This window comes from Mustela nivalis, assembly GCF_964662115.1.
Source record: "Mustela nivalis genome assembly, chromosome: 11".
NCBI classification, from domain to species: domain Eukaryota; kingdom Metazoa; phylum Chordata; class Mammalia; order Carnivora; family Mustelidae; genus Mustela; species Mustela nivalis.
This window is the reverse complement of record NC_139030.1, coordinates 86,023,694-86,034,635: the sequence shown is the minus strand read 5'-3', so window position 1 is coordinate 86,034,635 and position 10,942 is coordinate 86,023,694. Positions and strand designations below refer to the sequence as shown.

At 52.5% G+C, this 10,942-nt stretch overlaps 2 protein-coding genes across 7 annotated transcripts; one reads left to right on the top strand and one right to left on the bottom strand.

Annotated features, from left to right (window-relative positions):
- Position 1: 1 nt before the first annotated feature.
- On the top strand, positions 2-4,031 carry BCS1L (BCS1 homolog, ubiquinol-cytochrome c reductase complex chaperone). 5 transcript variants are annotated; one of them, XM_082691524.1, is made up of 8 exons: positions 2-78; positions 1,532-1,899; positions 2,002-2,141; positions 2,323-2,517; positions 2,793-2,856; positions 3,091-3,260; positions 3,476-3,593; positions 3,724-4,031. In XM_082691524.1, the coding sequence occupies exons 2-8, from the start codon at positions 1,580-1,582 to the stop codon at positions 3,974-3,976; spliced, it is 1,260 nt and encodes a 419-aa protein (XP_082547650.1). In that variant the 5' UTR covers positions 2-78; positions 1,532-1,579; the 3' UTR covers positions 3,977-4,031. The 5 variants fall into 5 exon arrangements, with proteins under 5 accessions (XP_082547650.1, XP_082547649.1, XP_082547652.1 ...); XM_082691523.1 differs by lacking the exon at positions 2-78 and adding an exon at positions 94-208; XM_082691526.1 differs by lacking the exon at positions 2-78 and adding an exon at positions 112-182.
- A 387-nt stretch (positions 4,032-4,418) lies between these two features.
- RNF25 (ring finger protein 25) lies at positions 4,419-10,817 on the bottom strand. 2 transcript variants are annotated; one of them, XM_082691511.1, is made up of 10 exons: positions 10,685-10,817; positions 8,272-8,346; positions 7,923-8,025; positions 7,766-7,833; positions 7,603-7,672; positions 6,388-6,459; positions 6,147-6,290; positions 5,700-5,792; positions 5,281-5,415; positions 4,419-5,076 (listed from the first exon to the last, which is right to left on the bottom strand). In XM_082691511.1, the coding sequence occupies exons 1-10, from the start codon at positions 10,723-10,725 to the stop codon at positions 4,498-4,500; spliced, it is 1,380 nt and encodes a 459-aa protein (XP_082547637.1). In that variant the 5' UTR covers positions 10,726-10,817; the 3' UTR covers positions 4,419-4,497. The 2 variants fall into 2 exon arrangements, with proteins under 2 accessions (XP_082547637.1, XP_082547638.1); XM_082691512.1 differs by having other exon boundaries at positions 5,700-5,789; positions 10,685-10,793.
- Between the last annotated feature and the right edge of the window lie 125 nt (positions 10,818-10,942).

Genomic DNA, 10,942 nt, shown 5'->3' with positions numbered 1-10,942 from the left:
GACCGCCTCCGGCCCAGCCGCCTCTAGGACTTCGGGCCGATGGAGGCCGCTCTCTCTTCCCCTTGTCGGCTGACGGAGGTACTCTATGGTTTTCTCTGGCGTCTCCCCTTACCCCTTCCTCCAACCGAGAAGCCCAAGGAGTATCATCGAGAGTTGTGGGGCAGAGTGGCACGGCCCGCTGGGTGGGTGCGGCGGGAAGTAGGTGAAGGTACGCGGGGGCGGGGCCGAGTGGCGTTTCCCTCAACTGCGAGGGGCTGAAACCATCGAGAGGGAGGGCCAGAGAGTCATGGCGGTAAGGGGGCGGAGTGACGGGTTACTCCAAACCATGCCGCCGGAGGCGCGAGTTGGGGTCTTGAGGGGATTCGGGAGGGGGCTTCTGGGCGTCCGACAAGGGAAGGGACGGGGAAGCGCTTTGTCTGATTTCTTCCAAGCATAGATATTTTGGCATTCTGGGTTCTACTCTGAGCCTCGGCGGTGGTCTTGGCTGTCAGTTCACTGCCACGCGTGCCCCCTGCGCCCTACGCAAAGTGGCAGAGGCCAGGAAGGTGTAGAAACAAAGTAGCCTCCTGTCCTTCGGGATCTCTAGAATTAGACTCGGTCACGTTTTATTGGGGGGAATTCGGGAATTCCTCCATGGAGGAAGCAGCAGATGGACAGGTCTTCGATTGCAAAGAAGGAAGGAATCAATTAGAATGGGCGTTCCGAGTAAAGACACCTGCTTGAGCAAGAACAGACTGGTTTGCGTATTTGTACAACAGGGAGTTTTAGGCGCTAAGCTATGAAAGATAGGTGGGCGCCTTGTTGTGGAGGGTGTTGAGTACCGGGCAGAGGAATTTTTACCTAATTCAGGGATCTGTTGAGAGCCAGCCATTGGAGGTGTTGCAGTAGAGAGAGTAATAGGATTGAAGCAGATTCAGGAAGAAAGTTCTGGGTCCTCGTGTAGCAATTTGGTGAAGCATTAAGATGACATTTCAAGAACTAAAATTAATCTTAAGGAGGCAGTTTAGTGAGGAGGTAATAAAGGGCTATACAGGACATTAACAATTGAACATGTAAAGGACAGGGTATTTCAAGGTCATTAATCATGGTGATAAGGCACGAGATTACTGACAGGTCAGTGGAAGAAAAGCTTCTTCGTTCCCTGTTAATTCTGGCCAGTGGGCTCCTTTCTATCTCAGCTAGTCCCAGGGACCACAAAAATTCTTTCCATCATCCTGATGAGACACTGGCTACATTGTTCTCTCATGTTTAAACAATCTTCAGACCTAGTCCCCTGGCAGAAAATGAGATACGAACAGGATAATGAACAGGAAATGGAAAGAGGGGCCTGAAGTGTGGGCTCTTGCCTTCTAGCCCCTCCCTCCACCCCAAAGACAATATTGAAAACACAGTAGCACTGACCTGTCCTTCCTGCACCCTGCTTCTGCAGTGGTTTTGGGGGAGGTGGGGCACAAGGGTGAGGATGGATTGTGGAGTCTGGTTTCTAAACTAATCTTGTGTTTTGTCCCATTTCCACTACCCCCACCACCAGGTTTTGAAAATGCCTCAGAGCCTGTAAGTTCAGTGTTTCCCTCTCAAGATGCCCCTCTCAGACTTTATTCTCGCTCTGAAGGACAATCCCTACTTTGGGGCTGGCTTTGGGCTTGTGGGTGTGGGCACAGCCCTGGCCCTGGCCCGCAAGGGTGCCCAGCTGGGCCTGGTGGCTTTCCGGCGTCATTACATGATCACGCTGGAAGTCCCTGCTCGAGACCGAAGCTACGCCTGGTTGCTTAGCTGGCTCACCCAGCATAGTACCCGTACTCAGCACCTCAGTGTTGAGACTTCATACCTTCAGCATGAGAGTGGGCGCATCTCCACCAAGTTTGAATTTGTCCCCAGCCCTGGAAACCACTTTATCTGGTAAGTCTGGGAACCAGGGAGGACTCCAAGAGTAGAGGAGAATGAGGGGAGCTGGATTTGACCCATTCATTCATTCACCCCGCGTGGACCACTTTTATGCAGGTATCAGGGGAAATGGATCCGAGTGGAACGAAGCCGAGAGATGCAGATGATAGACCTGCAGACAGGGACCCCTTGGGAATCCGTCACCTTCACAGCTCTGGGCACTGACCGAAAGGTCTTCTTCAACATACTGGAGGAAGGTGTGGGATGGCAGGGGCTGGCTTTGTTGTGGGGGTGGCAGAGATGGGGGCATTTGACACTGGAGCAAGGGAAGCTTGGATCTGAGCCCAGGGGACTAAGAGGGAAGCTCTTTTGGCACAGCTTGGCCTAATTGTATGGCAAAGAGGAATTACTGGCTTCCTCCCATCTTCTCCCTCCCAGCTCGAGAGCTGGCCTTGCAGCAGGAGGAAGGGAAGACGGTGATGTACACAGCCATGGGCTCTGAGTGGCGTCCTTTTGGCTATCCACGCCGCCGGCGGCCACTGAATTCTGTGGTTCTAGAACAGGGTCTGGCCAACCGAATTGTCAGAGATGTCCGGGAATTCATTGATAATCCCAAGTGGTACACTGACAGAGGTGAGGAGCAGCTGGGGTCTTGGCTGGGGTGTTTTTGATGCGATGTCAGAGCTGGGGAAACAGGTCTCTGGTCTCTGTGACCAGACAGGGCGAGTATAAAGCTCTGGCCTACTTCCCAGAGATCAAGGGTAAAGAACAGTTGTCATGGGGGTGATTTCTTCTCACGCTAAGGTTATCGGGCCACCAGGGGGCAGGGTTGGGAATGAATGTGGACATCTGGGGTAGAGTACACCAATTCATTTTAGGTCTTGATGATTCTCTTGGCTGTTTCCTAGGCATTCCCTACAGACGTGGCTACCTGCTTTATGGGCCCCCTGGTTGTGGAAAAAGCAGTTTTATGTGAGTAGGGTCACAGTTCCTTGTAATTCGTAAACTGAAAAAAAAAATAGGCTGTGGGGTTGGAAAGGGACTTGAATGTGAGGACTGGGGAACAGGATAAATGTGGGATATGAGAAGTGTTCGGGTGATAGAAAGGTTAGGTCTCTGAGACCCATCCAGGACAGCGAGGACAAGCATTTGGGCCTGAGAATGGATCCCCAGGTTACCCACCTCCTGTCCTCCCATCCCCCACAGCACAGCCCTGGCGGGGGAACTGGAGCACAGCATCTGCCTGCTGAGCCTCACTGACTCCAGCCTCTCCGATGACCGGCTCAATCACCTGCTGAGTGTGGCCCCGCAGCAGAGCCTGGTGCTCCTGGAGGACGTGGATGCAGCCTTTCTTAGCCGAGACCTAGCTGCAGAGAGTGAGTGAGGGGAGTTTTGAGGGAAGGGGAAGATTAAGCATATAGGAGTAAGTGAGGAGCAGTGGAAGAAAATGGAAATCCAGAGGGCTGACCGAGGATGCCTGGGGTTGGCAGGAGTCCACGAGAGGCACTGATACATCGGGGAATGTGGTGGGAGTAGAGGGTTTAAGCAAAGTCATGACCAGCCACACTGCTTTATCTCTGCTTCTCTCTAGACCCAGTCAAGTACCAAGGTCTAGGTCGCCTCACCTTCAGTGGACTGCTCAATGCCTTGGATGGCGTGGCGTCCACGGAGGCCCGCATCGTGTTCATGACTACCAACCATGTTGACAGGTAAGAAGGGGTTAGGCCCCCTGAGGCTGTGAGGCAAGACTGCACCCCCTCAGCACCTGAACTGCCATTTCGGGGGGGTCCAAGCGGTATTTGTGTCTATGACTCTGCCTTTGCTGCCTTGTCCTCTTAGGCTGGACCCTGCCCTGATACGCCCTGGACGAGTAGACATGAAGGAGTATGTGGGCTACTGTTCACACTGGCAGCTGACCCAGATGTTCCAGAGGTTCTATCCAGGGCAAGCACCTTCCTTGGCTGAGGCCTTTGCAGGACGTGTCCTTCAGGTTACGACTCACATCAGTCCCGCCCAGGTACAGGGCTACTTCATGCTGTATAAGAATGACCCTGCAGGGGCGATTGACAATGCTGAGTCTCTGAGGATATGATGCGCAGGCTGCGCTTGGCTCTCCCCCTGGGGAACAATAAACACCTGCCACAGCACTCTGGTCTCTAACCTCCCTGGATGGGTACTTAAGTAAAAAGCAGGGGCCCTCAGGCATCCACAGAGGCAAGTGCTGGGGACAGAAACCAAGGCCAAGTTGGAAGAGACACTATGGTAGTCTTCCATCTAGACGCATTCAATTTTTTAAAAAACGTGGATGTATATGAAGGGTGTGTGTACATGTTATGTTCCGAAATATTTTGCTTAAATGTGGCCTCTACAAGTTTTCCTGAACCCTACCACATTCACTGAGATGTCAGACCCATTCTTATTCAGACCCTGGGCTCTTGGCAAAAATGGGATTTCACAGCAAAGCCGAGGCTATCCTGCCACACTTGTCTTGCTAGAAATTCAGAAAGAGCCATACTGCACAGGCTAGGCACTACTACTAAGCAAAGAGAGCCAAACAAGGCCAAGTATCTTTATTGTCCCCCTACCCCCCCATCCCTGCCCCCCACAGTACTGCTAGGAACCATCCTCAGACTCCAGGCTCAGGGGCTCCCTTCGAGTGCCAGGACGATAGGCTCCCCGACCCCGAGGCAGGCGGGGGTAGGAAGAACCCGGCGTCCGACCCTTGGAACGCTCCCAGCGAGCACAGTCCCGAGTCCTGCGGGGTGGGGGACCCTGCCAGTTGCCAGGGCCCTTCTCTTGGGGAGGACCTTCAAGACCTTGGCTACAGGGTTCTGGCTTTAGGTCCATGGGCTCCTTGAGGGGCCTCTCGGGAGGTGGCAGTTCCTGAGTGTCACTGGCACCTTTGTGGGCATGGCACTCCCCTCCCTTTAGGTGCCTCCGTTCGGGCTGTTTCCAGGGGCCTCGACTGGCCCGGGGGGGATCTAGCATAGCTTTCTGGGTTTCACCCAACCTTTGCTGATTTGGTCCAGCCCCTGGAATCTTCTCACACGTGTACTGGGAGGCCACAGGCAGAGGGGCTGCTGGGTTGGGTTGGGCAGTTGCTGAGGCGGACAGTTCTGTGGCAAGAACGCTGGGTGGATGGGATCCTCTGGAGGCCTCTACTGCTGACTCGGGCTCCACAGGGGCGGGAGGCTAGAAAGAAGCAAGCACACGTGGTGAGGGAGATGCAGTTCCCCAAAGCAGGGAACTGCAGGCCCCTCGCTCACTACCAGGGCTTTCCCCATCAGCCTATAACCTCGAGGGCAGAACAAAGCTCACCCTGCGACCAGCAGGGCAGAGGGGTGCTGGTGGGAAGGCAGGCAGCAGTCAGGGAGGGGTGAGAAAGCCTGTTCTCACCTGCTGGAGGCTGATGAAGTACCGGTTCCGCTCAGCCTCAAGGTCAATGATGCCCCCCCGCTCCTGCTGCCTCTGGTAGAGCCGCTTGCGCTCTTCCTGTTGGCGCAAGCTCTCTGCGCTGGGCTGGTACAGCTCCTACAGGGAAGGGAGTAGGATGACGGGGAAAAGTAAGCAGCAGAAGGCAGACTCGAACCCTGCTCTTTCAGGACCACCTCAGGAGATCTGCACGAGGTTCCTGGGTTTGTCCCTCGTATCTGGGCTCCCAGAACCTTAGCCTGGGGCAAGGGGCTGCAGCTCTGGAGATCCCAAGCCGGAGCACCCCAGTTCCAGAGATCCCATTCAAGGCCAGCAAGATGCCATCCCTCCCTCCTTGGAGAATGCCACTATTCCTGGCTCAGATGAGAAGGGAGTCCTCTTACCATGGGCTGTTGGGGCTCAGGGGCTGCTTTCAATGAGGCAAGATCATACACGAGGGGCTCCCTGCACACCGGACACTGCACACCGACTGCCTTCTAAAAATAGAGAAGAAATCATAGCCCTGCTTTGACGTGCACAGTGCTTGCCAGCTGCCCCAACCCATCAGCCAGCCTAACCCTCAGGGGCAAGCATGAAGGGCACTGGCATTCTGTTTAGCAGTGAAGCAGGACAGGGCGGGGGCTGCCTTCCTAGGCAGAGCTCTGGGAACTCTGAAACTGCATACAGTGGGTACATGTGTATATCTGAATGCCCTTCTCCTCTGAACAGAGGTGAGCTTTCACTAACCTCAGATATCCGTGACCCCTAAAAGGTGAGGAGGTACTGGAGCAGAGGGGTAGGAAAGGGTGTGATTTGGGGGGTTGGGTGAGCGCAGGGGTTGGTGCGCTGACCTGCTTGGCCTCGGCATGCTGCCGCTCATGCTCCTGTTCCTGGCCTTGAACCTGTAGCTCACGCTCCATGTGCTGGATGTACCGGGCGAGGCAGTGGCAGTGGAAATAGTGGTAACATGGTGTTTTGGTAAAGGCCTCCTTTTCCTGAAGGGAGAACAGGCATAGGGCAAAGCCTCAGAGCTTTCACGAACCCTCCACTGCCCATCCTGAGCTGACCCCAGGTCCCGAGAGCAAGGCCCACCTGGAAACCATAGAGGCAGATGACGCACTGGCCATGAGGGATGTTGTTGTCTGTGAGGATTTCCTTCCCCTTCTGGGAGGAGAGAAGACACTGTTCAGACAAGGAGGCAGGGGCAAGAACTGTGTGCACAAAGCTTGTCGCTTATTCCCAGGACGGACTGCGGGACCGTCTCCCACCAAGCTAGTGTGGTAGTGTTCATGCCTTTCTGTCTGGGTGAGGCTCCATGGGCCTGGAATCAATTCCCCACGGCCCTGCCCTCTGGCCTTGCCCCTCCTCCCCTATCTGACCAGCTGCAAAATTCACCTCCACTGATCTCCCAACTCATTCAATAACCTTTAATACATTTCAGGAATGAAAATAACAGACCTGGACAGAACAGAATGTTCTGGTGACGCTCCTATCTTCTGGGATGCCTTCTGTGGTTCACCCCCTCTGATGATCAGTTCCCCCAAAAAAACTGTTCTTAGAGCCAGCTTTCAGAAAAAGCCAAGGCATGGACAGCCCCAACAGACAGAGAACTCAAAGGCATCCCGTTGGGCTATGAACTAACTCATGGGCATGGCTGTCTAAATAGCTCATACTCTGGAATTCCAGAGTTCCACGCTGCATTGTGGAGGCCGGCCTCAGGAGCACTACAGTGGTCTAAGCCCACTTTGACTCCAGACCGCCCACCATCATTCTTTTCTGAACATTCTTCTTCTAAACTTAAAGCTGAGGAAAACAAGACTGTACTAAATTGTGTGTTTTTAATCCCAAGCAACAGAAGTTATCTGTGTATGTGAACTTATAGCTTGGGGCGGTCCCTATGGGTTGTTAACTTCATTAGGGTAGAAACTCTTGAATAGAAGAACCAGGACTTTTTAGTCCACTCCAAAGGCAGGCTAGCCTTCAAATGTTCATTCCTGGTGAGACCCGGTAAGCAAGGTCCCTATCTCTGGCTACTTTCGGATGCCATTACCAAAAGAATGCACTGAAATGGAATCAAGAAAAATCCAAGTAAAAGAGGCAAAATCATAGGCATAGGCCACTTGGGGAAGCTACAGAACTGTCTTTTGAGGGGAATTCTTACAGAAGAAAATCTTCTCTTCCTGAATTTAGGCTTCACCTCAACAAGGACTAACAATGAATGACCCCGTATATACATAAGATTCTGGGCCCACTACCTCCCTTGAGAGAAACAGCTCTTGCAGCTTCCGGAGCTAGCACACCTCTTACCTCGATGAGTTCATAGAGCATGGCAGTACCCAGCCCAGCATTGGCCACCTGGCTCAGTGCCTGTGAAATCCTGGAAAACGGCAAAGCACGCATTAGGCCTGCCCCCTCCCCTCACCAGACTGAGCTGTATCCCATTTTCCCTGCTCTGTCCAGCCCAACTTACTTTTGGATCTGTTCATCTGAGAGTCCTCGGGGGTTACGGATAGAGATCTGTGGCACCTCATTGGGGTACTAGCGGGAGGAGATAAGGTTACTGCTAAAGCACCCACCCCAGGGCTTCTCCCCTTCCTTGCTTTGCTGCCCTAAAGCCCGCGCCTCACCTGTGCCGGGACCTGAAGCACCAGAGTGAAGCACACATACTGTGAATCCTGGTCTTCTGCCGTGGCAGGGTGCAAGGTGATGAAGATCTCCCATGGTGAGGATCTGGAGGTAGAAGAAGTCAGGGGTGGGGAGGTGACTGGGCAGGAGTTTGAGGACCAGGGAAGATGGGAGTGAGACAGTAGAGCGGGTGCAGGAAGTGAGCACTGGACGCTTTCTTTTGGGGGCGATTAAATGAGTTGTCTTGGTCTCCATGAGAACAACATTTTCTCTGAATCAAAGCTCAGGGATTCTGCATGGAATCCACTCATCAATAAGAGGACTCCTGCCCACGTCTAGTCGAATACGTACCTGCCGTTTCCTTTAACCACCTGTAGTTCATCCAGATAGATAGACTCTAACACCTCGACTTCAGAAGGCAGTACCCTAGAGAGACAGGGGGAGATTGACTCACCATTACAGCTCTCCCCGTTAAAGCCTGCTAGAGCTCGTGAAGGCTGGCTTTATAGGAAACTGGCAATCGGCCTGAGTGCGTACTCTTGCTAACCCCCATAAAAATGGGGGAAATAGGTTTTCTGAGGTTGTCAAGTGGCCAGGTGGGAAGCATGGGAATCAGAGCTTAAGGGACCATTTCTGTCTACGGTTGAGGAAATGGATTCCTGGGAAGGAGAAATGACTAGCTCAACTATCAAAGTTTAACAGAGGTAGAACTAGAACCAGAGCCAGGTTTCTGGACTCCCCGTTTAAGTTCCATCGTTCTGCTGGTGGGCCAGCTCTCTGACCGAGGAATATGATGTCCACTGATTCACATCTAGGTTATCAATACCACTCCTGGCTTTCCCTCCACCATTGTTCATGAGGATGCCAGTGTCTACACATACTGCCAATATCAGCTGCCCTAAGCCTACTCAAAGGAGATACCAACCAGAACAGAAGAAGAGATCTAGGTGGTATAAAGGCCATGATGTAGTAGAAGAGCCATCAGCTTTGGAGTATAGGCACCAATCAGCAGCTACATGATCTGAGTAAGTATCTCTGTAAGTTTGAGTCACACTGTCTACCATATATAGATAATACCACCTACTCTCCAGGATTATTGTGAGGATAAAAGGTTGTTTATGTAAAGTACCTAATAATATCTTGGCCATGGTAGCTAGTCTATGTTCTCTTTTCTCCTATTTTGTATATAATCTTCTCCCTTAAAAGGAAAGAAGAAAGGCTACAGTAGCATTCAGTGTATTTATGAGTCTTGCTATCTGGCAGATCTCGATCAACCTGGTTAGGTCAGGATCTGGTGGTCCTGATGTAAATGAGAGGACATACCTGTTTAATTATAGAAACAGCTACTGTAATGACATTGAAGATTAGTGATAAGCTCGAGTCCATAGCTCTCCCCAGGTAATGCATGTAAAGACGCATGTTCATTCTCCTTTCTTAATAGGTATTGTTCCCTCTTCATCAAGAATAGGGCTGCCCTAGCATGACTCATATATTACTGGTTCTCAAATTTTCTTTTTAAGTCTTAGACACCTCCAAATATGAAATAGGTAACTGTGGAGTAGTTTTGGTTGACACAAGTGTGGGAATCTCAGAGCACCACAAGTCAGCAGAGCAATCACTACTGCCCTCTCCATGGCTCGAAATGTCTCCTCAGAATCTTAAGTTCCGCCCAAACAAGGTGAAAACCATGAGCCTAGAGGATCTCAAAAAGGACGACACTGGCTGGGTTCCCCGAACCTATAAAATACTGAGGTGTAACGTCCATTAAGAGGCCCTTCCATACTTTACCCACCCTAGCTGTGACTAGGGCCTGGATGTGAGATGGAATGGGATGATGGTAACGTGGTGACAAAAAAAAGGGCGGGAGGGTCGGGGGACTGTATAATGTCCTAGTACTAAAAACGGTGAGATTCTTCAGAGTCAGATAACCTGGATTCCTAGTCAAAACTACGTACCTTTATTGCAAATTTGATTTATGTCTTCAGGCCTCATCTAGTCCCATCACGGGCCCACATCTTAGTTACAAAAAGAAGGCTTTTATGTTACAAATCCACCGTGATCCTCTCAACTATTCTGAGGTAGATGCCACACCCACTTTTTTTTTTAACCACGGAGGACACTGACTCACAGAACCGTGAGGTGGCCTGGTCAGCATCACACGCTAATAAAATGGGGAGTGAACCCACATTTATCCTATTTCCAATACCAGAGTCCTTCCAGGTTTTGGTCTCTTGTTGAGAATGCTTCAGAGAAGGACTAGGAGAGCTTTTAGTGAGGTGTAAAGCTTTTTATTTAGACAATGGTCCTCAGTGCGGTCGGGGAGGGAGACGGCTGAGAAAAGCCTCGGCGGAAATAGGCTGATCCAAGGGGAAAGGGGGTCGGGGGCTGGAGGACATCGGTTCCGGGAGGTAAAAAAGGCGGTGGGGGGAGCTGATAAGCAGACATCCTCTGGGACCCCGAGCAAATCCACTTCAGGACAATGGGAGGAGTGAGGCCGGAGAAGAGGGGATCGAGCCAGATAAGGCGCAGCCCGAGCGGGCCTGACAGGCGCAGATCCGGCCTCCTCTCCCATCAGATCAATGCCCCTCCACCCTCCTGTTCTGTTCCCCAGTACAGAAGCTCTCTTAGGGAAACATGTCAGCGTCTCTGTCATCCCTTTTCCCTCGCTCCGCCCCACAAGCCCGCCGTGCGGATCGTGCGCGGCCACTACGAGTCCCCCGGACCGGATCCAGGCGGCCAGCCAAAGCCCATGCCCCAAAGTTACCAGTCCTCCTCCCCTGCAGCCGCCGACGCAGACGCCGCCATGTCTTCTCCGGCCCACAGCCGGAACCGGAAATACTCTCGGGGAAGTCAGGGGCGGCAAGTTAGAGGAGGGAGGAAGGCAGGGAGGCTAGCGGGCGTTTCTAGGCAACCGTAGACTCCAGGTCCTTCGTGGGTCCTGATGCCAGAGAGACGGTTCGGAAGTGCCCTAGGAAGTGCCTGTGGGCCGTCCGCCGTCTCTCCCAACACCTCTGAACGCCTT

Excerpts from the sequence above, each read along its gene's own strand:
- BCS1L (XM_082691524.1), top strand. The coding sequence starts at position 1,580 with ATGCCCCTCTCAGACTTTATTCTCGCTCTGAAGGACAATCCCTACTTT. Across the intron at positions 1,900-2,001 it reads CCTGGAAACCACTTTATCTG|GTATCAGGGGAAATGGATCC; the intron begins GTAAGTCTGGGA and ends ACTTTTATGCAG. Across the intron at positions 3,261-3,475 it reads CCGAGACCTAGCTGCAGAGA|ACCCAGTCAAGTACCAAGGT; the intron begins GTGAGTGAGGGG and ends GCTTCTCTCTAG.
- RNF25 (XM_082691511.1), bottom strand. The coding sequence starts at position 10,725 with ATGGCGGCGTCTGCGTCGGCGGCTGCAGGGGAGGAGGACTG. Across the intron at positions 6,291-6,387 it reads TCTGCCTCTATGGTTTCCAG|GAAAAGGAGGCCTTTACCAA; the intron begins GTGGGCCTTGCT and ends TTCTCCCTTCAG. Across the intron at positions 5,416-5,699 it reads CTGAGCCCCAACAGCCCATG|GAGCTGTACCAGCCCAGCGC; the intron begins GTAAGAGGACTC and ends CCTTCCCTGTAG.